Source organism: Fulmarus glacialis, unplaced genomic scaffold (genome assembly GCF_000690835.1).
Source record: "Fulmarus glacialis isolate BGI_N327 unplaced genomic scaffold, ASM69083v1 scaffold13761, whole genome shotgun sequence".
NCBI classification, from domain to species: Eukaryota; Metazoa; Chordata; class Aves; order Procellariiformes; family Procellariidae; genus Fulmarus; species Fulmarus glacialis.
Genome location: NW_009192217.1, coordinates 25,298 through 51,564, shown reverse-complemented (window position 1 = coordinate 51,564; position 26,267 = coordinate 25,298). Strand labels below are relative to the sequence as shown.

The 26,267-nt window shown below is 44.7% G+C and overlaps 1 protein-coding gene across 1 annotated transcript in view; it reads left to right on the top strand.

Moving 5' to 3' along the window:
* Positions 1 to 26,267, top strand: part of LOC104083485 (calcium/calmodulin-dependent protein kinase type II subunit gamma-like) — a gene marked incomplete at its 3' end in the record, with an annotated part of 65,143 nt that overhangs the window by 13,712 nt on the left and 25,164 nt on the right. Inside the window, exons 3-11 of the mRNA XM_009586987.1 lie at positions 7,994 to 8,048; positions 8,747 to 8,812; positions 11,638 to 11,710; positions 14,803 to 14,905; positions 15,762 to 15,845; positions 16,729 to 16,823; positions 19,454 to 19,576; positions 21,888 to 21,971; positions 22,636 to 22,690. Coding sequence (XP_009585282.1) covers positions 7,994 to 8,048; positions 8,747 to 8,812; positions 11,638 to 11,710; positions 14,803 to 14,905; positions 15,762 to 15,845; positions 16,729 to 16,823; positions 19,454 to 19,576; positions 21,888 to 21,971; positions 22,636 to 22,690 — 738 coding nt within the window. The remainder of the gene's footprint in view (positions 1 to 7,993; positions 8,049 to 8,746; positions 8,813 to 11,637; positions 11,711 to 14,802; positions 14,906 to 15,761; positions 15,846 to 16,728; positions 16,824 to 19,453; positions 19,577 to 21,887; positions 21,972 to 22,635; positions 22,691 to 26,267) is intronic.

Genomic DNA, 26,267 nt, shown 5'->3' with positions numbered 1-26,267 from the left:
TGCTGCTGTTAGTTACTGCTCTAACAAAGCTGGTCATTAGCTGCTGGAACAGATGATTTCTAGAGGATTATTTGCATTACACAATTTAATACTTCTTAATAGCAAATTTTTAATTAAAAGGAAAGTCCTTTTGGAAGCAGCCTGAGCAGCTGCAGCTGAATTCTGCGTGTTTAATGTAATTAGAGAAACAGCTGGGGTGGGAGCTGAGCACCCAGCTCACAGGCAGTCACAGGTTGGTGGTGGCTCCTCGCGGGACAGGCATCCTGAGTGATGAGAACCGCACAGGAAGTGTCCTGGCGTGCAGCCAGGCTCGGAGGTGGTGGGACAATTCCCATCTTGGCTGCCCAGGCTGGTGAGCAGCTGGGGAAGCGGGAGTGGGTGGCAGCCATCTGCGTCAGTTCACTTGTCACTTGTGCTGCCACGGACGATAGTGCTCAGTTTGCAGTCTGTCGGGCCGTGTGTATTTGTATCTATAGTTTCAGCATCTCCTGGCGCGTTGGAGAATATATTTGGAAGAGGGCATCAGGCAGGTTCTAGTCTCCAATTTTATTCTGCTGCTTCTGGCATGCACTGTCTCTTGAAATATGCCCCCTGTGGTACCTCCTACCTCCTCCCTTTCTCCATGATACAGGCAAATGTCTGATGTATAGTTGGAAACTGCTGAGAAGTGAAGCTGCGGCTGCTTCTAATGAGTGGATGACCTTTAAATAGCATTGTTCAGGCCAGAAGATCCCAGAGCACTTTTGAGTTTCCACTACTAAGGCTGTGTGAAGGAGTTACTGCATTGCAATTACCATGACCCAGGAGACAACCAGAAATCTCTGTTGCCTTGTATTGGCTCTGCTGCAGGTACTGCAACACAGGCAACTTAATTTGAGAGCCCCAAATATTATATAATGACAGCACGCGATGTGTTTTGGTGCAGAGGTAGTTGGCTAATAGTGTCCTTTACGTTCCCATAGTATCCAAATACTTTACGCTTAGGAACACCAGTGAACCTGGATTTAGCAGACAAGATTACCCTACTCTGTAGCTTGAACACTGTCCCTAAGGACAGGCAAAGACCAGTGGTATGTAGGAGCAAGCATATTTCAGCCCATGCTACCTCTTCCTAAGCAGAGATGAGTAATTGCAAAGCGAAGATACTGGGAATTGTCCCGTGAAATACTACTTCTGTTGTGTAATTGCCTTTTGCTGTGACTTTGGTAACTACTTTGCTCGCAGAGATTTATTTGCAGCAGGTTGCCAGAAACCACCCTATGTTACAAGAGCCTGCCTGCCCCAACCGTGGGACGAGCCCCCGGACAGCCCTGCCCCACTGTTTGCTGTGGACGTGGGATACAGGGGAATGCTCATCCTGGGTCTTATGTGGCAGGCATAAATGCCTCTGTTATGCTTGACATAAGAGTAAAAAGATAATAATATTCAGCACACTGGGCAGAGCGAAGGGAAGATGTGGGTCAAATCTAGGCTTGGTGTAATCTGTTTGTGACCCCAATATCAATTGGCCTTTTACATCTGACCCTTTAAAAATGAGATGCCTGTTGCTTTTCAATGTCTTTTTATGTTCCTGTAGTTCAGGTGGACTTTTATAAAAATTGAAACCTCTTTTCTGATTTCTTCATGATTCACTTCAACTTTTGTATTCACAGCGTCTTGCTTTGCGTGACTCAGCAGCAATTTGCATTGGTTGTTAGGCTGGTACAGTTTGTAATGAGGGAGATGTTCCTCTTGTGCTCAGTTGCTTCGTATCACACTCGGGCATCAGAGAGCTGCGGCTGCCTGTACAGGGTCACTTTATTCAGGCAGGGAATGCAAACCACGTGGCATGACTGTTACTGTTACTGCTGTTTCCCACTAAAATGCTTAATTTTCTGTAGTTCAGTATCATAGCTTATTAATATTATTTCTTTCTAAAATAAAAACTGTACATGCATGAGGTTTTTGAAACACTTTGAAGTATCAGCTTAAAGTTTTGTTCTTGAAGCAAGATTTCCAGAGACACTCTGAAGACAGCAGGCAGAGAAAAGTAATATTCACAGCAGATGTTCTTAGAAAGTGCTTGAACTCTTGGTACGCAGCTGCTGTTAGGTTCAGTAACCGCAGCATGTCCCCTTGAGCCACTCACTGTGGTATCAGGCTCTTTGCAAATGCTCTGAATTGCATTAGGGCCTCGGACCTGACACATACACCCACACAAGACAGAAAATAATTTGCGTAACTTGCATCAGGCAGTGTTGAGATCTGAGTTTTGGGGGAAAGGGAGTGGTTTGTTCTCACTGTTCTTCTGTTGTTAGTTGTTTTTCCCAAAGGCCAGCTTTGTGGGAGATGCTTCCTGTATGGGTTAAGACTGGTTTACATAGCATGAGGCTGGAGAGGAGACTGAGGGAAGAAGAGGATGCTTAAACCAGTTAGCTAGTGCCTTCTGCGTAGTGGTATGTCGCAGCTCTTTAACCATGCAGAGTTACAGGTAGGCGTTTAAAACTGGAGGGACAGTTTTAAGTAGCAGTCTCTCATTACCCTCGGTAGAGTACCACTACAGGTACAGATTCAGGACTGTATATGAAGAAAGCTAGGCTTTTTTCGTGTCCTGAAAACATTGTCTCGTCGAGGTGCTGTACTGAAATCACTGCTTATCTCTCTCAGAATCTGTGTGCTTCTTGGAGATACCATCCAAGTGGTGATGCACACATTCTGCTGGCCGACCAGCTGTTATTGTTGCAGAAGATGTTTCTACGTAAGAGTCTGTGATTCTGCTCCTTTGGATAGCATTTGTTCTGGCATTGCTTACTAGTGCTGTTGTTTATTTGTTATTTCTGAAGTTATCTGTAAGACTTGACGGTCTTACAAAATTAGATGTGCTTGTGAACTCTACAAGCCCTCTGTTCTTTGTGTGGATGGGCCTTTTTTCTGTGCTCTTACTAAAACCTTGGGTAAAGTCTTTCGCCATATCCTGTAACTGATTTAGTGCCTCGTTGTCTGACTTGCTTCTGTTTTCTTTCTTACTCCCCTCTCCTCATCTGTTCGTGCTAACCATTGTAGTAAGTACTCTTTCATCCATTAGAGACCTTTGACATGGGAACAGTCATCAGGTGACCCTGGCTGTGTGTGGTGTTGGCAGGGACTGATTTCCCACATCTGTAAGAATCCCTGGGTTAAGAGTGTTTGGCTAGAAAGGAAATGCAGTTTGAATTGCTGCTTCTAGGCGACAGAATCAGTTAATAGAAATAATCTACCTCATCTTCTGGTGAATAGAGAGAGATCAGGCTCCTTCACACATACTGGACTTTTTTGTAGTTTGGTCGTCTTTTGGAAGACCCTGTGTTGCTGTTGTGCAACTTCCCTGTTGCTGCGACTTGAGACTGTTTTTGTGATGTGTGCATTTGTCTAGCTTGCTGCACTAGACATAGACGTCACTGCTCCCCTGATGAGAGGGAAAAAAAAAAACCCCGGATCTGTAATATTTTTGAAGAAAAGGTTAACTGGATGAATACTTTTATTTTTAATTCTCCATTTTTCTTATCATGGGTAGTCAGTTTTTGGGAATCCTTTACCCTCCAGCATCTACATATGATTATATTTTTCACCTTCTTGTGTCAACAGGTTACACAGGTATGAGCAGCCTATGTGGGCTCTGCTCAGCTGCTTGGTTGAAGGTGAACTTGTGGTAGTAATCATAGAATCATAGAATCATTAAGGTTGGAAAAGACCTCTAAGATCATCAAGTCCAACTGTCAACCCAACACCACCATGCCCACTAAGCCATGTCCCTAAGCGCCTCATCTACACGTCTTTTAAATACCTCCAGGGATGGTGACTCCACCACTTCCCTGGGCAGCCTGTTCCAAGGCCTGACCACTCGTTCAGTGAAGAAGTTTTTCCTAATGTCCAGTCTAAACCTCCCCTGGTGCAACTTGAGGCCATTTCCTCTCGTCCTATCGCTGGTTACTTGGGAGAAGAGACCAACCCCCACCTCGCTACAACCTCCTTTCAGGTAGTTGTAGAGCACGATGAGGTCTCCCCTCAGCCTCCTCTTCTCCAGGCTAAACAGCCCCAGTTCCCTCAGCTGCTCCTCATAAGACTTGTTCTCTAGACCCTGCACAGCTTCGTTGCCCTTCTCTGGACACGCTCCAGCACCTCAATGTCCTTCTTGTAGCGAGGGGCCCAAAACTGAACACAGTATTCGAGATGCGGCCTCACCAGGGCCGAGTACAGGGGCACGATCACCTCCTGTGGAACAAACGGGATCTCCTTTTCATGGGAAAATGTCTGAAACAGAGGACAGCCAGTACTTGGGTTCCTGTTACCCACTCTTGGAATGTCCATTCGGGAACATGTGTCCTGCCTTAAGGTGGAGGGCACTTGCATAGGACATCTTTAAAGCAAAGAGGGCTCTATACTGTCTGGAAGGTGGAGGTATCAAATGGTATCTGATGTTTGTGTATCTTTATGATGAATGTTAACACAATTAACATATTGGATCATATTTATGAAACAAAGTGGAGAAGAGGCCAAGAAACTTTTAAAATGCTTTTATCCTTGACATGAGCTAAAGGTGGTGGAGTTACTTCTGAGTATATGCCATTTCATGGGCTGGCTGAATAGTTCTGTAAAAGGCAGACCATGTTTTTAACCTAACAGTCCCTGGTAGTTAGCACTGTATTAGAAAGCAGAGCATTTTAACTTGTGTGTCAGCAGAGTGAACCATGGCATCAGAGCTGCCAAATGCAGTATCCTTGTTGGTCAGGAAGGCTCTTGTGGCTCTGCAGGAGGGTAGGTAAGCAAAACGTTAAGGTGAAAGGGCACTGCGTGCTCTTGCTGTTCTGCTACTGGGTGTTGCTTTTGTTTCTTCCCATTAGCATGAAGTATGAAGTAGGTGTGGGCTGGAATTGAAAGTCACAAGAGTTTTGGTATATTCAGACTTTTCTTAATCCTTTTTGACTCCCTTCATTGCTGCCCACCTCCACACTTTAAGCCTAATGTTTTGAGCTGTTGCAAATTACTCCTGTGCAGGGTGGTGGGGCCCACTGTCATCTTTCCTACAGCTTTTCTGGGTTTTGGTGTTCTACTGTTACTCCTTGAGCTTTGTTACCTCAGCAGATTAAATCCCAGGCAGATTTTGTTCCAGCATCGCTCTGGGCAGTCATGAGGAAGCAGCTCCCTTGTTAAGTTAATGACCTGTGTCCTGCCTCCAAGGCCTTCTTTTGCTGTGCAACCTTAGGGTGATGTACAGCATCAGTATTTATGAACTGTCTCTATCCTCCTATCATGGTTCCTCACCTAAGCATGCAAACACTGTTTTACTGTCCTTGAAGACTCTTTCTGCTGCCTCTGCCAGTCTTTGCCAGCTGAATTGCTACTTCCTTCCCTTTTCATAATGTATCTGACAAAATTGCTTTCCTCTGGACAAAGAGATAGCACCAATCAGCTCATTTATGTTTTACTTTCTGATGTAGTTTGCTGCCCGCATCTTTGCATCAGTTTATCGTTCACTATTTCTCATTTCTGCCTGCAGACGTGTTTGCTGTTCCCTTTTCATGGCCACTGCTCTCAGCCTGCTGGTGGCTGTGCTTCTCTGTCAGGATTTCATTTGTGCCGCTCTCCTCTCTGCTTGGTGTTTCTTGCAGTGCCTCGATGACCTTTCAGGTGCCAGAGGAAGGAGCATGCTTTTCCGTGCACACCAAGCATCACCAGACATGACCTTATTAGTACATTCAGCTTTCCTTGAAGTTTCCCCATCTTTTCCCTCTTCATAAGGTCCCTTCACAGACTTTTGCCTGTGCCCTGGGCCTCAGCTCTTGTTCATGTGCCTGTCTCCTGCATTCACCTCAAATAGTCTTGTGCAGTGGAGTGAAAACTGCCTTGCACTGGGAATCCAAGTGTCTGTTTCATCCACTATCCATCTTGTTTCCAGTCTTGAATGGAAATCTTTTCTCTTAGGAAAAACCCTTCTTCTTGCTTGCATTTTTGTAATGCTGCCTCTGCTGGTTTCTGCCAAGTGCTCAGGAGGCAAGTTTTCTTGTAAACACAAAGTTGTATTGCATTGAAGTTATTACAAAACCAACTAAAACTGCTTACTTGGAAGAAATTTTTTTTTTGCAGCAAATGATTTGAGGAACATAGTTCTTAAAGGTGATGTGTCTGTTTTCATGCTGTAGGAACAGCATATTGTGCCTGAAACACCTGCTGTACTGGTACTCTAACTGTACTTGCTTGTTTGCAGCATTATGCCGTGTGGAGTGCTCCTCCCAAACCCCTGCAGTTAGATGCAGTAGAAATGCTAAGGAAAGGAAATTGGTCAAGGGACCAGTCCAGAGAGCTTGTAAGTAAAGGCAGGAAAAATATAGGAAAGGACAGGCAGAAAGAATAAAGAAAGAATGAAATCCTTTTAGGAAAGGTCCTGGCAGTGGTCTCTGCACATCTGTGCTACTCTCAATTTTGAGTTAGTGTGTGTTTGCATGCATGTTGAAGGGTGCCTTAGCAAAGGAGAGTTGCAAGGAGGATTAGAGGAGAGCATTGAGAACATTTGCAAAGCTGTTCCATATGAGGTAGGAGCACGTGCCAAGTGCTAGTTTGAAACATTCCCAAGCCGGTGATGGTGGCTGACGTCATGTGCCAATAAGAGGTGCAAACTGACCTCTTGATACTGGCAGAGAGAAAATAATGATGTTGGGAAAAGTCAAGACAGGTCACCTGTATTTTATGTGGAAGAGAATGGAAGGCAGGGAAGGGAGGCAAAGGTACCATTAAAGTGACAGAGCAGGATAACGAGCTTTTTCTTGTAGGGATGAGAACGGTAATGTTACTTTGGTCAATACTCGATTACAAGGTGTTGCAGTGACTGAGACCCAGTCTAGTCTCAGATAGTTGCTTTAGTTGGGTGAATCAATAAGGAAGGACTGTGGACAGTCATGTGAAGAAGACAACTCTTCCTAGTCAGGATGTGAAGGTTTAGGAATTGAGTCAAATAGGATTGCTAGCTTTTGACTTTGGTTGGCAGGGAAAGTAGTGAAGTTTTCCAGCAGGGGAGAAAAGCAAAAAGTAGGGGGTAGGTAGCAATATGAAATTAAGGGCTTAGTTTCTCCTCTTGGGTTAGAATTAGTGCCTAGGTATCCAAGAAGCATCAAAGAAATTGAGATTTTGACTTAGACAGGAGGAAATGGCGCTGAGCTGGCTGCAGATAGATACACAATAGTTATTGCCCACATGTAACATGGGGAAAGGAGGACAGGCCCCAGAAACTCCAGAATACCAGGGGATAGTGGCCCATCATGGGGGCATACCCAGTCCTGCAGATTAAAGGGGACAAGGAAAGGGAAAAGATGGTGGTTAATTTAGGCAATGGAAGCTGAACTAGGGGGGATAGGTAAGGAAGCTGAAGGAAATTTTGAGAAGGGCAATGTGATCAGATATGTCAGTGGTAACAAACGTGTCAGGAAAAAACGAGACAAGAAACTGGCTCTGAATTTTGGGTAAGGATTTGGGGTGTAAGTCAGAGTGAGGAAAACGAAGTAAAGGGAGGGAACTTCATGGAGCTTTACAGATGAAAGGCAGAAGGGAGATCAATGGCACTGACATGCAGGTGGGGTCAGAAGTCAGTTTTTGGGTTGGGGGCTTGTTTGGAGGTTCTGAAAAGGGTTTTAGGAAGTAAGAATGGGTGCGGAGAGATCACAAAACGTGAGCACGGAGGAAAGAGTAGGCAGATGTGAAAGGAGAGTACTGAAGTGTTAGACAAGAAGAACGAACAGGAGGTCAAAGATATTTAGAGTTTGTTTTGACGCTGGGGAGGGGTGGGTGTATGTGAAGGACACCCATCTGTTCCTTTGAGATAACGGAAGAAATAGGTCACTAAGTGAGCACACAAAGCGAAGGGCATGGGGAATTAATAGACTGGGTTGAGGGAGAACTTGGCTGTGTGCATGGGTTTGATTTGTGAAGTGTCATATTTGCTACATGCTCTGTAAATCTCCATTTCTTGATTATGTTTTTGCAGTGCGGCTCCATGACAGTATTTCAGAAGAAGGTTTCCATTACCTTGTCTTTGATCTGTAAGTGTCTGTCTTTGGCTTTGATGCTTCACCAGTTATACAGGCACGTGGATGGTTGACTAAGGGTGGAATAAAAAGCACCTGCATTAATATAATTCTTCCTTTCTTTTTTGAGACCTGTAGATACCTCTGGCCTATTTGACAAAAATCCATTGACTGTGTGATAGGGGATGGACCAGGAAGGCTCCTGGCAGCAGGTGTAAGCGTGGGATGGCAAAGGACAGCTATCCTGTATCAGGAGGCTGTTTGAATTTGTCTCTGAGGCAGCCTGGAGGGGGTCAGAGGATGGATGTTCTGCCCAGGCTTAGGATCTACTAAGCTCTGTAGAGCAGCGCGAGCAATTCATGCCCAGTGTGTCAACAGTGTCCTGTACACTGGTGGTGAAATGGGAGTCCAAGGGGTCAGTCACATGGATGTACCAGTGCTGGTGCCATGGTGGTGGAGCTCTGCCCTGGCTCTTCTGTGCCGCAGGTCAGTGGTGGAGCTCTGCCCTGGCTCTTCTGTGCCGCAGGTCAGTGGTGGAGCTCTGCCCTGGCTCCTCTGTGCCGCGGGTCAGTGGTGGAGCTCTGCCCTGGCTCCTGTGTGCCACAGGTCCCCACACAGGCTGCGGGAAAGGGCCCAGATGGGTGGCCATGTATGTCCGCCTTGAGCTAGACGTGCACAGACTCTGTAACCTCCCTTCTTCTTTTGCACTCCAGGGTTACTGGTGGGGAGCTCTTTGAGGATATTGTTGCCAGAGAATACTACAGTGAAGCAGATGCCAGGTAAGACTGTTTCCAGATCCTTCTGTTTATGTGCCACGTGTGTTGGCAAGTGGAATGAGTTTCCTGACTGCTGCTCTGTGCACGGCTTTGTTCTGACACTCTTGCTCCCCGCCTGGAAAAAATAATTCTTCTTTTTGCTATTAGCATAAACTATTGTCACCGGTCAGCCTGACTCACTGCAGCTCTAGCCCTTGCCACTTGCAGACGCTGCTGTCTTTTGCCACTTGCAGACGCTGTGCTCTTTGCTGGAAGACCCGTTGCTAGCGGCTTTGCCTGACCTTTCTGGTCAGTGGTGACAGGGTGTCCTTAGTGAGCAAACGTAGGGGAGAGTTGTCTTGTGGCTGTGAGAGCACTGCCTGCTCGGCCTCTGCCTTCTTCTATGGGTTCCAGTGATGTGCCATTGCTGTTGGGCAGACCCATTTGATTTGCCTGTGTCTAGGTAATGGTTTACGGGGCAGGGGGGAGAAGGGCTTTGAAGGGTATGTTTCTGTGGAAGCCCTCTCTGACGGTGAGCTGGTTGGCACAGTGAGAAAAGGCACAATATGTGAAAGCATCCTTTATATTTTAATACTAAAAAGATTTAGAGTTATGTCCTTCTTTTTCTGAGTGTGTCCCCTCTCTCCCATGCGTGAGCTTCCTGAAATGGCTTGTGTTTGTCCCTTTGCAGTTTATGCAGGGTGGTTGTTTTGCGCAGCAGTAGCTGAGGGTCTTGTCTGACCCATCCGTCTGCTGGACATGCAGCATTTGGAATCAAAGCTGGGATTAAGCAGCTCCTGTTCTGCTTTAGCAGGGCCTGGGATTGGCCCGATGGTGACATTTCACCCCTGCTTATTCTGCACCTGTGTTCTCATCCCTTATCCTAACCCTTGCTGGAGCAGGAATTAGGGGAGCCGTGAGAGGAGAGGGGTAAGAAGGGAGTAGCGGGTGCTGCTGCAGGGTGAGCTTGGTAGCAGTACTGTGAGGAAGATCATACTGAGTGCAAGGAAGGGAAGAGTATGACCTGGTTTGTAAGTGTAGGTACTGTTGTGGAGTCTGCGGGCACTTACTTGCTTTCCCTGTGGTATGCTTACAGCCTCTGTCTTCTGGGCATTGCACGATGCTTTCAAATGAGGCATTGCACCGCGTGCTCCGCCGTGAGCCGTCTGCTGAGGGGGAAGGCCAGTGGGCTCGTCATCTCTGATGGAGCTCCTGGCAGAGAGGTCTGAGAGCCCTGTATATGTTTTCAGTGGGGTGTACAGATGTTGTAGGCACAGCACCTCGGACAGATACACAGTCACTCAAGCTGTTCTGCCTTGAAGTTGGGAAATTTTGAGGTTATCAATCATCATCCTTCCCCCTGTCCCTCTTGCCAGTGCCTGTTCCCTGAAATGGTCAAGATCTGGCAGTGACAACTGCTCAGGAAAATTATGGCAGGGTTAGGGGAAAAGGAGAACTGTCTGTTGCTCTGTGAGCCTTCCTCAGGGTGCTCAGCCCTCTAAGTGTCAGCTGGCCAGGTCTCGCAGTGCCCACAAGATGACAGAGTGAAACTCCTCCCTTTCTCTCCCCATGCCGAGCTGAATTCCAGAGCCGGCTGGGAGAGCGAGGGAGCGAGGTCTGTGCCAATCCGCTGCACTTGGCTCGCCTGGGACACCTCACACTTTTGCCATTTTTGGCCAGAAAATCTCTCTCGCTCAGACTCGGCTCTGTTCTAATTATACATTTTTGTTTTGGGAGCGGGGAGATATTCATGGACTCCCGACCCTGAGGATTGTACTGCCAACTCCAGAGGGGTGGGAGTAATAAATACACAGTGCTTCACCTCCTCTCCTCTTCCTCCCCTCACCCTCTTCCCATCTTTTCCAGTAGCCAATTTCCCTTCCCTCAAATATTTCACTCATTTCAAATTTGTTCTCCTGGGATTTGTAGAATTCGGTGAGGGGACTGACTGATCCTGCCGTGAGGACACAGACCCATCTGAGTTGCCCACATCTGGGTGCTTACTGCCCAGTTGTCAAAATCCCTACTCCATTCCACGTTAGCCCTCGGGAGCTAAGTAAATGTTTAGCGGAAGAGATGTTTTCAATCAGAAGTCTCACCCATGGGTGTGCTGCGCTGTCCTTATGCGACAGGTGTAAATAACATCTTACTTTTGAGAGTGGCAGGGACACGGTTTTCTGTGAGCTGGGGGAGTGCAGCACACTGTGCTTAACAGGGAATGAGTCTGCTTCTCAGATCGCTAACCCCTTAAGTGGGATCTGTACTTAAAAGGCACCCAGCAAGCGGGTGTGTGCGCACATTGTGTATGTAAAGTGCTTGAGATGCTGCTCTGAAAGCTTTGCGAATTGGCAGGCGCCCAGGAGTCGTCATCCTGAATTTGCCGGGGGAGGCTGCTGCTCTCTGAAAGTTTATTCTTCGCTTGGGACTAGCCCAGCTGAATGTTTCTTGGAGTGGTTGGGTCTTGCTTGCCCAATCTTGGCTGCTGTTTACGGATACTCTGGTGCCTCAGTTCTCCTGTGTGGGGTGGGCACTGTTGGCTGAAGGAACAAGTGAGATGTTTAGTGTGATGGGGAGGAAAGGAAGGAGGTGATGGGAGGTAGGAGAGAGGTTTTGTGGTCCTGCTATGGATAGGATGTTTAGCATCCTGTTGCTGAGGGGGCTGGGAGTGTCCAGCTGTGACAGTACTGAGCTGTGGCATCCAGTGGGCATGATGAAGGGATTCAGCCTGGGGTCTTGAACTCTCCCTGGTACAAATATAAAAGTTAGGGAAATAGTTCTGGGATGAGATGAGATTCCAAGTGTATGTATGTGTGCGCATAACTCTGTATGTCTCTCCCTTTATCTTGCAGCCACTGTATTCATCAGATACTGGAGAGTGTGAATCACATTCACCAGCATGATATCGTGCACAGGGACTTGAAGGTAATATTTTCTCCATGCCACAGAGGCAGAGGAGAGCAGCCAGGGGATCATTGGGAGAGGCAAGACAGGAATACTGTGTTGCCAGCTGGCAGGGTTTTTTTCACTTGAACTGGGCTCAGAGGTTCGTGAAGCACAAATTTGTTCCTTCAGAGTTTTCTAGAGGGTGTGCTGAACTCCCGAGGAAGATTTCAGTCTTCATGAACCTTGCCAGCTCTCAGCCTCTCTGAGGCAGCTCCAGGATGGAGCTGTGAACTCCAGCTGGGGTTGTGAACCTTGGATTGCAGTAGGCTTTCAGAGAAACTTGGGTAGGATTCATGATAATGAAGGACACTTTCTAGTCTGCCATTGAAGAGATCTTTAGAGACCAGGGGCAATCTCTATTCAATCTGCCAGGATGAGTTTGTCTGCACAGAGCATGTATATTTTTATTCTGCACTGTTGCCCTACACATGCTATTGGGCTAGGACAGAGATGCACAACAAGAATGTTTCGTGTCATTTCTTTCTTATCTCATCAGTAGAAATGCTTTTAATCTAAAACCAAAACTGCTGGCCAGTTAAACACTGGGTCAGTCAACCATTTGCCACATTATAACACATTTATAGACCCAGGGCCCCCGCAGTGTAGTTACTTAAACTCCCTTCCCATGCAGTGCCAGCTGTAGCTGGAGCTGGGCAGGCCCCAGAATGAAGAGGTTTGTGCGGGAAGGTCTGCCTGCCCTGCAGCTCTCTCTGTCTAAAGTGGGAATGGTGATGGCCACCAGTGGTCCAGTTAAATTAATGCAGGATGACACCTGCTACTAGTGTTGGTTTTGGTTTGTTATACAGTGCATAAGGGGAAAAGGATAAAAATACTTCGCAGAGAGCAAGGTAAGAGCATGTTGCAAGCTCGGTGGCAGTGTTCCCCCAGTGTTTTGATCTAGCGGACAGCTGTTAACCCTTAGTGTTTCTGGCAAACTCCCATGCAACACTTTTGGCCTTCTGATTCAGAGCAGTGTGAAAAGATGCAAGTGGTCTACTGCGGAATGGCTGCTCTGGATTAGAGCTGACACCTGAGAAAGCAGCCTCCAAGAGGTACTACTGCCCAAAATTAGGGCCTCTGTGAAAATCAGTAGTGTTTTCCAGTACAGGATGGTTTAAATTTTCCTTCGCATCCTGCGTTCAGATATAATCTGTTTTGCTTCCCAAGTTTTGTTTGTGTGAAAGTTGTGAACTTGTTTAGAACTTACCAGCTGCTAGACACTCCCCACTGTAGTTAATGTGTTTCTTCTGTTGCTTGCTCTGATTCACTGAAACTATCCAGGCCTGAGGAGTAGCCATTCCTTTTAGCAATAAAAGATCCTGTGCTCTTTATTTAATATTTAGCTCCTTGCCAAAAGCTTGGCCTTCAGGATCAGTGTGTAATAACTGCAGAATTTGCTTCGAGTGAAGTTTTGTCTTTTGCAGCTCCCTCTCATAAGCCTGTCTTTTGGCTGATATGCTCTTAAAGAACTTCAAATGTTGAGCTGCCCATAGGGACCATAAGAAATTAGGGAATCCACTCACATCCTTACCAAAAAGTATGTGAAACCTGAGACAACCCATATATTGGCAAACATGCACATGGATAAGCACCATTAGCCTTGAGGTGTTTGTAGCTGTATTTTAGAAGCAAATAGTGGTTAGCTAGCACAAGCCTGGCCTAAATTTCACTGTTTCTTAGTCAAGCAAAGCCCAGTTGGGAGAGATTTTCAGAAGACTTCATCGGTCTTCTGCTTTGGGGACTTGTTTACACTGGTAAATTTTCATCAGTGTAGGTTGATTAAAATAATCTTTTCCACTTCCCATATAGTGAAAAGCCAGTGGCATCCAAATGTATTGAGACCCAGTTCCCCTTCCTTCCATGCTGCTTATGGCAAGGACTGTGATGGGCAAGGCTGTTCTCCCTTTGTTCAAAGGCAGGTGAATGAGCAAAGCATCTTGTTCCTGTCAGGCAGAACAGGGATAGAGGGTTGCCATGGGATGAAACTGGTGAGCAGGCTACAAAAAAGACCTTAATCAGATTTGTGAAACTGAGACAAGCTCCCGTTTCTGGATTTCCAGGCTTCCATCTTGCTTGGTTAAAAACTCAAGTTGATATGAATTGCACAAATGATCAGAAGGTGGTAGGATGAGAAATCACATTTGTCCTGCTGTCTACAAGTTGGGTTTCCTGCAGAGCTGTAGTAGCCACCACCTTAAAGCCTTTGGGATATCAAAGGGTCCCATGTAACTAGCTGCTCTGCTGCTTCAGAGGAAGCTGCTGACTCTCAGTATACTTTTTGGAGTTGTGTTAAGCCTTCTGCTGAAGTCCTCTGCTGGAACACAACAAAATCGTGATTCGAGGGAGATTCATGTGAGGCAGAAATGTGAGGGGCAAAAGTCTGTCTCCCTTTCCTGGCACATGGGGAAGTGACATGGCTGCTTGTTGTGTAGGTGACAGCAGCAGTAGCAAGACAGCATATTTTACGCTGCTGTAAGTATGTAGCATGAAAAACCAGCTTACAAGAATACTCACTGCTGTGCTGCTTATGCCAATTTGAGGCTGAGGCTTTTTCTGTAAGGGATGAAAGCTACAGCCTATCCAGATGATGCCTTCCCACATTACGGCGCTGTATTTGGCAGCCGTTATTAGCATCGTATTTACTTTTCCAGTGCCTTGGGGACTGTGTAATGTTCATGGGGAGAAACATCACTGCAGATTGTACCTACTGCATCTTTGCCCCCTTCCCTCCCCCCCCAGTTACTCTCTGCGGGGATGACAGAAACAAATTTTGGGTTCTGTGCTGCAGGAACTGTACTGCCAGTGCCCTCTGGTGTCAGCACGTAATGTATGGGCTGAGTTGGGAGAGGCTCTGGCTCCCACAGAGGATTTCTGTTAGACTTGAGGATTTTCTGCCACTCTAGGTCAAGGCCATTTGTTGCTGTTGCTCTGCCTTCACCTGAACAGCTTTAGTACATGCCTGCTAAATTCAGTCAGCAGATTCAATTTAGTGATGTGAATAGTGAGGTAGGAGGCTTTAACGAGGATGTCTGTCTTTCATTTTTACTCCCTTTTTTCTTTCTTCTCCCCAGCCTGAGAATTTACTACTGGCAAGTAAATGTAAGGGTGCTGCTGTCAAACTGGCTGACTTCGGACTGGCTATAGAAGTCCAGGGAGAGCAGCAGGCCTGGTTTGGTAAGAGTGTTTGAGCTTTCCCACTTTTGCTCCCCCCTTTCCTGGTGGCTGGTTGGGTTGCACCCTCCCTGAGTGTTTTCTCTCAGCTCTTCCAGCACACGTGTATGTATTTGGCATTGCCACTTTCTCTCCAAGCATCTCAGCCTCTGGGTCCTTGGGCACGAGCCTAGGTGCAATAGAGGAAAGAATATGATAAATAAAGACAGAAAAAAAGGCTGTGTATTTCTCTATTTTTCTTCTTGGTTTACAGTAGATGCTAGTGTTAGAGATGAATGCAGCTGCTAAGTTTAGACCCTGATCTGAACTTTCCTACTGCTCAGGAGTGTAGACATCTGGAATTTTGTTTGGTCATTTTACAGAAATGCATTTGACCTGGCCTTCCTCAGGCACATTTGGATCTGGCCTTATCTTTGTTTAGCTAAAACATAATTAGAAATGAGACCTTCTCAGGCTAAACATCAGCTCTGAGACTCTGCGTGGTGCAGAGCTTCTGGAGAGACGGCTGCTTCTCCTGGTCTGCCCACACCATTTGGCAATCGGATGTGTCCCATCTGTGTCTTGTGTTTTCAAACTCCAAGCCATTATAGGTAACAATGATATAAGGCCTGGCATACAAGTTTGTGCCCAGCTGGTTGACACGGTCCCTCGTTTCTGTTTTTCCTGCAGTACATAGATACTCAATCCCACCTGATTCCCGCCCCCCCCCCTTTCTCTTGGTTTGCTCTAGCAAATATGAGATGAAGGGTGGGAAATGGGTTTTGGAATTTGTTGGTTACCACTAGTGGATTTTGTGATATGGCAAGATCTTCTTCTGCTTGGGTACTGTAAGTACTTCATGTCATCCATTTCCTGGCAGGGTTTGCTGGCACTCCGGGCTACCTCTCCCCTGAAGTCTTAAGAAAAGATCCTTATGGAAAACCAGTGGATATATGGGCATGTGGTAAGATTCTGTCAAACTGTTTCACACTTAAACACCAGTGTTTCATGTAGGAGAGCAATTCCTTATAACCTGTTGCTGGGAGGGTGTGCAGTGCTCCTTCTTATTGGGTGGAGAGATGAAGGCACACTTGAGGATAAGCACCTTGTGTAGATTGAGTTAATATTGGAGCCTGAACTCATTTGATTCTGGCTCCTAATCCTTTCCTCAGGCCATCTATCAGATGTTTGAGACTCAAGAGATAGGACCTGTCTATGCTTTGCAGAGTCAGTTGTTTAGATAACTGTAACAATTTCCTATTACACTAACTTTGTAGATGATGAAATACTGAAGAGACCTGATTTTTTTAAAAGGAAAAAATGAAGTGTAAATGTATCTGGGACCAATAATTTAAAGATATGTGATATCAGTGTTGCCTAACATGGACTAAATGGTTCTCTGCAGGCCAGGAGTGTTAGTTTTGTCAGTGGCATTTTTGTCCCAAGACCATGCACAGTAAGCATCTAAAAACCTAGTCCTTCCTAAAAAGTCCCTTGCTGCCCCGCAACCCCAGGGGATGTGGTTTCATTTTATTCTGAGAGCAGCTGGGAGTTGTGGCTCACCAGCCATGATAGCCAGGGGAGGAATAGCATGATGAAGGGACATCATGCACCTTGTTCTAGCTCCTGGCAGCTGGCATTAAGAGCTGAACATAAAGCGCCAGGGTGAGATTCAGCAGAGGAGTGGTTTGAACTGTCTTTTTCTATCTCGGAAGGCTAAATATGGTGGCAAATGAAGATATAGAGGAATCATTGCCTTGGGGACTGTCAAGAGGGAAGGAAGAGGGGCTGAAGGAATAATTGGCATATTAGCCTAACCATAGTGTATCTGTGTCTCTCCCTCCCAGGAGTGATTCTGTACATATTACTAGTGGGGTACCCTCCCTTTTGGGATGAAGATCAGCACAAACTCTATCAGCAGATCAAAGCCGGAGCCTATGACGTAAGGGCACTTTCTTGCTGAGTACCTGCATGGGTGTAGAAGCCAACCAAAACATGGCACTATCTTACTTGGTGTCCAGCAGCAGGCCCCAAGCTACTGTGCAAAGTGATGTTTGGCGTGTTCGTACACTTCGTTGTCTTCACTGCCTGGGATACAGTCCTGTTCGGGGCTACTGAAAGGATATGTGGAAAGCATCGCAGTGGGCACCAAGACATTGCTGGTCATTAGGGAAATGCAGAGCTGGAATTGCAGATGGTGGGAAATGGTGTCTTCTAGTGCATTTACCACAAAGTGCTGCAGACGTAGCCAATACTAGCTCTTTCAGGGGAGCAGAGGGAAGGTAGAATGAAGGAGCCTGTCTTTATCAAGGCCTAATTAAAAGTATGGGGAAGTATTCTGTAGAATAATAGCTTAAATTATGGCCTCTGGTCTCCTCACTGTCATAGTGGAATTTCTTCCAGCTGTGGAAAGCGTGGAGCCCAGGGAGAAGACTGAATGGCGGGGACCTTTGGAGGGGTGGCTTTGTGGTGGGGATCAGCGTGGTGGGTTGGAGGCTCTGGTAAAAAGCCAAGCAGTTCATGGAACAGTTCTCAGAACATGGCAAAACTGAGGTGTAAAAAGGTGCCTGAAGGAGAGGAATAGCAAGGAGGTTAGTACTGGGAAGCAAAGGTGGTGTAAAGTGAGGTTTGAGTACCACAGCTTGAATGTTTGACATAAATTCTTCCAGGTAAGAAAAGACTTGGGAGGAAATAAGGAACTCCTGGAAATCCTAGCTCAAAGCCTGTGGGCATGAATATCAAGAGGAAGTTGGGGAGTTCATTTTGTAGGCTATCTCGTGGTTTGTATTTTAAAAAAAAAAAAAAAAAAAAAGAAAAAAAGCGAGGGTTTTGCTGGACCCCAGTTACCTGCCACCTTCTGTGCCTGAGACCATGAGAGCAGCTGTGCTGGTGAGAACAAAGGTCTGCCTAACCCCATGTCCTGGCTCAGTGGCTTCCTGAGTGAAAGGAAAGTGATGTCTTTGTACTTGATAGCCTTAAATGAACTCGTGTTCTTCTCTTGCCTTCGTGCCCCTCCTGTTTCTGTGTTGCTTGTTGTCATTTGAAGTGTTTTTACACTAATTGTGTCGATGGGGATTTTCAAAGCACTTCAGGGGTTAAATGTCTAACTCTTTCTGTAAGTCATGAGGAGTGAAGTGCCTGATGCCTCTTATCTACCTGCTGGTTTTGAATTCTTACCTATAATGAACAAGTTCCAGTAGATTCCTCCCCTGTTTTGCCTGGTAGAAAACAGCTGAAGTTTTACTGGCGTACCTGCCCCTGGTGTCCTTACCCCAGCACCAAGTATGCACTGGACTGGTCTGTTGTTACCTCTTGATCATAGAGGAAGTGGCAACTGTGAATTGGACTTTGTGCTGTTGGGTAAGGGGTTTGCAAGGCATTATCATGAATACTTCAGAGTTCAGGTTGGGGGAAAGTGTCCTGGCTGAAAGCTCAGTATCATAATTTTTGAGTAGTCTCTTGCAACGTTTGCAGAACAAATTGTATAATGCCTTGCTGATGCCTGAGAATGCAGAAATAAGATTATATGGAAATCAAATATGGTTGGTGTATTTTTATGACCCAACTGAGCAAAGCACAAAATGCAGGAGAAAAGAGATGGGATAAACTTTTTCTAAATGTTGTAGTACTGTAAGGAAATGTTCTCAGGATAGATCAATCTTTCCCCACTTAAAGACAGGGGACTTCTATCTCAACAGCACATTTATCTTTGTGTTTCAAGTGCACCTGTATTTGTACAGTAGATTCATAGGAGTAAGACCTACTGCATTTAATCTCAGCATGCTGTGATCTATACCACATGCAAGCATCTGGAGGATGGCGTAAATATCTCATCTTTATCATAACTGGAATTATAGGAGAGAGCAGTTACCCCTCATGGATGATCAGCAACTGAAATACTTGAGATTCTTTTCTTTGTTTCCATGCTTCTGTATTCCCATCCACTATTACATCTCTCTTGCTCCCCAAGTAATGATTTCTGGTATGGTAGATGCTTGCTAACAACTTGCTGGTGGGTTGCTACACCTAAGTGACTGGTATTGTTCCAGGATATTGTGCGTTATGGTGGGAAAGTATACCTGATGGGATGTTCTCTGTTAGCAGTTTTCACTTGCACGAGGTTTTGCTGTAGTTAAGCGTTTGTGATTTTGCATATGCTGTTACAGCTTTTTAGCATGCTGGAGAAAGAGCAAGGTGGGGTAAAAAAGATAGTGCTTGTGTTTTTTCATGTCAGAACTCAGTTAAGAAGATCTGTGACTTTACTTTTTTGACTGTTGAGTGTGAAAGAAATTCAAAGGTCTGAGTGATTTCCTAAAAGGTTTGTAAACTGTTAATCTTTGTGCCTGTGTCTGGTGAATGGTACAGGTGTATCCTGCTGTCTGGTACCATTCATTTGCTGGATTCTGTACGATTTTCATTCAGTGTGGATTTTCACACAAATTGATGTTTTTTGCAAATATGTTAGCCGTGGTATCAAAAGGGCAAAAGCTGGAATTCAGCTGTGTAGGAGGGAGAATCTCTTCTGCTAATAGAAGATATTTTCAGTTCATCTGTTCCTTCTTCCTCTTTCAGTTCCCATCACCTGAGTGGGACACTGTGACTCCTGAAGCAAAGAATTTGATCAACCAGATGCTGACGATAAACCCAGCAAAGCGCATCACAGCTGACCAGGCTCTCAAACATCCATGGGTCTGTGTAAGTGTTTTCCTCTATTACGGATTGATTTGTGGTTTACCCTGAACTGACATGTCAAGAAGACTTAGCTGCAGAGGAGCCCAGAATATTTTAAATATTTCAAAATGTGATTTTTTTGGAGGCTGACCTTCAACAAGCCAACTTTGTCATGCTGTGGTGCTTTTATTGCCACGGTAGGAAAAAAAAAATCCCTTATTCTTTTAGAAGTTTTGTGAATGTCCATAGTTTCTGGTTTTCCCCACATCTCCTCTTGCAATCCATATCATCCTAAAATGTCAGATGGAGTTTGGCATCAGGCAAAATATTTTAGGATTATTTTGTTCTTCATCTCTACTTCAGTTTATTGCATTGCATCTTTGCAATGTTGGAACATTTCTGCTCTGCTGCAGCTTAACTGGCTGTAAACCTGAAATCGGTGAAAAATCTTTTGCTGTTCTGTGCATGTAGTTTCTGCCTTGCCAGACCCCACACGTGAATATTTTTCATCCTTTGCAAAGTTGGCAAGGAAATCCCGGAATGCAGCTGGGAGTGGGCGTAGGGGAGGGCAGCAATGGTGCACTTTTATCTCTGCAGGATGAAATAGTTCCACCTAAATCTAACCAGATGCTCTTGTAATACCATAGCATACTTCTGCTTTCTAGGATGTGTCTAGTATGTTCCTTCGCTCATTTTTTTCTTGAGAAACTGTGGTGGTTTTTTCCTTCCGCCACAAAACAACAGATTAGCAATTTAAACTTACTTATGTGAACATTTGTGTCACAGGAGTGTAGAGTCTGCTGTAAAGTGATGCAAGTTCCTTGGAAGTCAAAATTTCACACTAGCTGAGACTTTGCATCTCTGTTTTTTTTCTTCTTGCATGCTTGTAATCAATAGCAGTTCCTGTATATTTAACTTTTGTCCCAATGCCTGTAACCAAAGCTGTATGTGTTATGATAGCTCGCTCCCTGTGGCAACACAATATAGAACAGTTCAAGAGAGGCTTTCCTTCTCTGAGTTATGGGGAGTTCGGTTTTACTTCACAGCCATTTCAGCCTCTCACCCAAACTGCCTCCTGTTGAGTCTCTTGTTTCCATTTGCTGTGCAGTCTCTATGTGTGCAACAGATGTTTTCTTTCTGGAGGTGTATTGCTCCTCTGAAGTAAATGAGGTAGGAAATCTTAATGGTTTATCTGAGACACTGAGTTTCTTAGCATCACTGAACTTCTGAAGTACGTGTCCTGACTCTTCTAAGCCCACATTGAACAACTGGACATCATTGTCACTCCTAAGGAGGCTGAATGAACAGTAACCATCGAAGTTGTTAAAGAGGACAGTTTAGCTACGTTCTCCCTCCACACTGCCATGTGTACTGCAGCAAGTGACTAGCTTTGACAGGATTAAAGCAGAGACTTCCCATGAAGCTAGCAAAATATGAGCATGGTTTATACTTTTGGGTATTGCAGAATTTTTTCCAAGCAGGAGAAAGGTAATGGAGGGTTTGTACACACTGATCTGCCAAGTTAGTCATTCACCCACTGACCTTGTAAAGGGAATTGAGGCTTGTGGCTCTATGCAAGAGCAACAGCTACTTTGGCATTAGTCTCTGGTTTCCTCATGTGCTCTAAATGCCTGGCAGCATCAGTCTCTGGTTTCCTCATGTGCTCTCAATGACTGGCAACTCTTTGGGGAAGTTCTCTTTTTGCAGCTAATGGGATCCCTGTCTACTGTGGGTGACAGGTGTGCATCACTGGCTAGAGGTTATGCTCAGATTTTTGCATTGGTACAATAGAGCTATATGATCTTTTCTCTTACACACTGAAAATCTATTTCTGCAAAACTGATGCAAAGATGCCGAGGTCTCTGCTAGTCAAATACTTATATTCAGGGAGTTGCCACGTCCAGGAAGGCTACCGCTCACTAGTATTCACGTACTGCTTGGAATTTTCCCTTAGAGCTGTAACTAATGCAACCCAGATCTTTTCTGTAGTGCCTCTAACTCAGTCCCCCATGGGTGTGCTTGTTCATTTGACTTTGTCTTCTTATTGTCTTGATCCATTTGTGTGCCTGAGACACAGGGAACGTTGATTCTCACCTGTGCCTCAGTCACATAGTTTCTTGGGCACAGTCCTGTAATAGCCAACCTTGACTAAACATGACTTGCTGTGTTGGGAAGTTCTTTAATTATGAACTGATTGCAGTGTTTTGTAGCCATGTAGTGGTGAGAGGCTTGGCAATGTCAGCTCGCATGTCATGGTTGTGTGCAAGTGGTGAGAATGCCCCTGGCTGATTTGGTTAGGGTATATTCTTGATCTTTTGCTGTTCCTGTTTTTCAGCAACGATCCACTGTCGCTTCGATGATGCACAGGCAGGAGACTGTGGAATGCTTGAGAAAGTTCAATGCCAGAAGGAAGCTAAAGGTAAGTATATGTTAGTTTGCCTTAAGTTTGTTTTTAATCCTCTGAATTTGAGGTTAATGCCTTTCTAGCAACAATGTGTTTTTTTTATGATTAGCTCACTAACGTTAGTGAAGTACCTTATGTGGTCCTCCAGTACAGGGTACTAAAGAAGTGTTTTGAGGAGCTGGGTAGTTTCTTTCTCCAAAGCTGTAGGTTTCCCATGCCTCTTCTGCTACATAATCACCCCTTCTACCTCCTACAAGAGAGTTGAAATAGAGCAACTAGTTCTTAAATTCTGGGACTTTTAGTTTCGATCACTCTCTGCCTCCCAGTAATAGCGTATCAGTTGCCTGTAGCTAGGGTAAAGCTCCTGGCAAAGCAGCTGTCTGCTGTTTCAAAGTTAGGAAGCAACTATGTGTCTGAACATAACTCCTAGTGCCATTTTAGATTTCCTAGGCTGTCCTGTCTGGTCTCTAGCTGCTGCTCTAGCAAGGCAGGACTCCGAGTGGTCCCGCGTCAGGTCCAACAGCCACATGTGGGAATCCTGGATACGCTAGGGCTTTCCAGGGTAGCATTGGGATACTTCTGCTTTGGCACCTGATGCACTGTGTTCTCCATGGGTCAGCCCAGCCCCTTTCTGAAGTGAGTGACCCTGTCTGTTATCCCTGCTTTCTCTTCCCCACAGGGTGCAATCCTCACGACGATGCTTGTGTCTCGGAACTTTTCAGGTAAGTTCTCACTGTTCCCATCCCTTCCTTCGTTTTGTTTTGTGTGAGTGAGTCAGAGGATATTTTAACCATTTTGGAGTTGAGTAGGAGGGAAGGAAACATGCTCACAATTCATCATGGTGTAATGGTGGTCGCTTTGTCTTGGCTGGTCACCAGTGTGAAATAGGAAGTGATTTGTTTGGGGAGAAGCACATGGCGCTGTAGTCTGGTACAAAACAGAAATAAAGTCAGCTGCCACAATCCTCTCATGATATTTTGTTATCAGATTATTTTGGGGAGATTCTAGCTGGCATTTGTTAGCTTTCCCATCTGAAACCAGGAGTAAAGAACTCTTATTAGGTAGCAGTGATTCCTTTAGACCTGAGGCAGGGATATAGAGCAAGTGATAATATTGGTGAGAATAGGGACAGGAGCTATTTGGTTATTGTATTACTTTGACTCATCAAAAATGGGTCTGAAGCATGTAGCTATTAGAGTTTTCCTTCTTGGAGTCTCAGAAGTGGTTTTCATCCTTTTAAGCTTAATAACTGGTAGTCTGGCTCCCACCCAACTGCATTACGTAGTGCAGTTACTGAAAATGGAAATCTCAACATGCAAATGAGTGCTTTTTGGAAGATGATTGTCTTGGCTCAGCACATCTAGGTGCTGCAGTCTTATCAGTGTTCGTTTCCATTTGGGTGCAAAACCTCTATTTGCAAGTGCTTTTGGTTTATGGAATTGTTTGCTTTCTTTGCCCTCTTTGCCTTTTTTTTTTCCCCTCTTTTAAAAAAGGCAATCATTAAATGCATGAATCAGATTTTTATTGCACCTGACTACAGTTACTTTCAAGTGAAAGTCTGCTGTATGGATTATAAGTGATGATCAGATGAATGAAATAGAAGTGTATTAATTTCACCTGGCCATTTGCTAATGGTGGATACCAATACTTATATTCTGCGTGATGGTACAATAAACTTTAATCGGAATGAAAACCTCTGTGAAATGATCATCCCAGCATTCAAAGTGTGCATTCATGCATACATTCTTGTGTGAAATCAAGGCAGCATTTTCAACCTCCTGTATGGTGATTTAAAAAAAAAAAAAAAAAGCAAAGGATGTGAGATCAAGCTACAATTTTCCTTGCTCGGTTCTTGCTTTCAGGTGAACCTGTGCCGATATGTCAGGACTACTTGTGGCTACAGCAATTTCTCTTTACTGCACTTCTGATAGTTTGGCCTTAAAGGGACAGAATAATTTTCTCCATTCATCTGTCCCAGGATTGTGCTATTACAGGACTTAAAAATTATACGTTGTTTTCTGAGAATGATTCTGAAATAACTGTTTGAGGAGCTATGGCACAATGACAGGGCTTCCGCAGGACTGTGCAAAACTTAACATTTTCTTGGGCTTTCTGCTGGTGTGAATGGTTTTCAATCTATTCACACAGCTAGTTTTTATTTCATGTAATTGATGATTCTGAAATAGTCAGGGTTTGTTTGTTGTGGTTTTTTTTTTTTTTTTTTGAACAGCAGTTTTAGATTCATTATTAGCCTGCAAATGTTGTCACTTGTAATGAAGCTGCAGAAGTGTTTGGGTAAGAAAATCTCCTGTGGCCCAGATTTTGAGCACATGAAATGCCTGAGAGAAGGGTTCTCCTTAATGGTGTGTGACCTATACATTCACTTATTCCCTGAGCTAGTATCGAGGAGGAAAAAGCTTGCTCTGCTCATTCTTCTCGGTCTCAAAGGCTGAAGCTGTTGGATCTGCTTCAGTTAACAGCTGAAGAAAAGGAAATCCTAGGTGGCCCATAGTGAATGCAGGGTTCTCAGTATCACTGAGTTCTGCTTTGATCCCAGCTGTGATCCCAGGTAATGAGACGCTCTGAAAAACTGTCCAGAAAGAAATGTTGTGAATTTAGATGCAAAGCATTTATAGCCTCTGCGGATAGTAGCTATTCCTAATATTTTGATGTGTTTGGAAAGTGGGGAGATCAGCTGCTCTTGTTTTCTTTGCAGGACTGTGTGTAATATGAGCTTGACTTTTTTTTATGATTATTATTTTTTAATTTACTTAGGTTTTTTAAGTGCTGCAGTTGAAATACATAAATCTGCTGGAATTGAAGAATAAGTACACGCTAACTGAAAGTAAAAACTTAGAAAGTCCATGTGGGAACTTTGGGTAGAGCTCAGACTTTTCCTATCATGACAGGTCATCTAACTGCGCTTGAGAAGTTCTGAAATTCCCTAAAGACCTTAAGGGGGTTTTATTTTCTCTAATTGGGTGACAGTGTTTTGTGGGCCTGTAAAAGCCCCATTCCCAGCAGACAGGGAACTTGATTTATGAAGAGAGAAGCTTCTTCCTGTCTGGGGATGAGATCTTCTAAAAGCTTCTTCACAGATGTTTTGAACCAAGAGGAAAACGAAGGCTCATGTGACCCTGGTATCAGTTAATTAGGCGCGATAGTACTATCTGCAGGAAATATGAGATGACTTCTTTAATCCTGTTGTCATTACTATCTCCTCTGTCACACATTTTGTAATGTGGAGTTCCTTCATTTGACAGTGTGGTTTTAGCTTGTGACAAATTGTATGCTTAAAGAGTCTGTAGCAGTACTCTTTCTCTTATTTTCCCATCAAAAAATCTTACTTTTTACAAAGCAAAAAAAAAGTTTCTGTTCTTTTGTGAGTAATCTGTTGCTTGCTAGGTGCCTTTTGCCCCAGGTCAGTTCCTAAAGATAAAGGAATGTGTTCTGGCTCCTTTCCCCAGTTACGGTATATTCAATAGTTTAATATTGGCTGTTGGTGGTTCTGTTTAAAAGATTGTATCTCAGGTCAGCTGTAGACTATTTGTTAAAAGCAGATACAGTTGCACTCCTTTCAGTATAAGTCAGGAAATTGAGACCTAGCTATAATAAAGGGTTTGTAGCTTCTGTCCACACTCTGGAAGGTATTCAGTCATCTGCGAGAGAGAACATTGCAATCTAAACTTCACTATGGGATCTTTAGAGTCACGATGGGGTATACACAGGATGATTTGGGTGCTCACTTGTGGCTTTTGATGTTCAGATGGTCCAAGCAAACACTGATCTGATCTGCGTTCATTTACAGAATACAGAAGTACAGTCAGGTAAATCAATTGATTAGATCATATGCAAGAAACTCCTAAATCACCTTCTGAGAAGTAAATGTTAATTTATTACTGGGAGAAAGTTGGCAAGGTTTTCAGAGATTCCTGATAGCTGTGGTATTTCAGGGTGCCTGGACTCATTTATGTAGATAAAACTCTGTAAGTAAGCCTGCTATAAACTGAGTGAAAGGATGGACAAAACTGGTTTTCGTCTTGGAAACAACCATCTTCACAAAGTGCTGAGAAGTGGCTTTTCTCCATAAGTTAATTTTTAGGCAAGGCTTACCAAGTGGACTACGTGAAATTCTTAGCACTGTTTTCCTAACTGGATTGCAACTGTTAATTTGCGGAGGAATTGTTCAACAAGCTTTCACACTCTATGAAATTCACTTCTCTTAAGTGGTTCAGCGCAAGTCCTGTGTGCTACCCTGTGTTCAAAATAGATCCTAAGACTTTGCAGGTAATTAAGCCTTGTGCCTGAAAC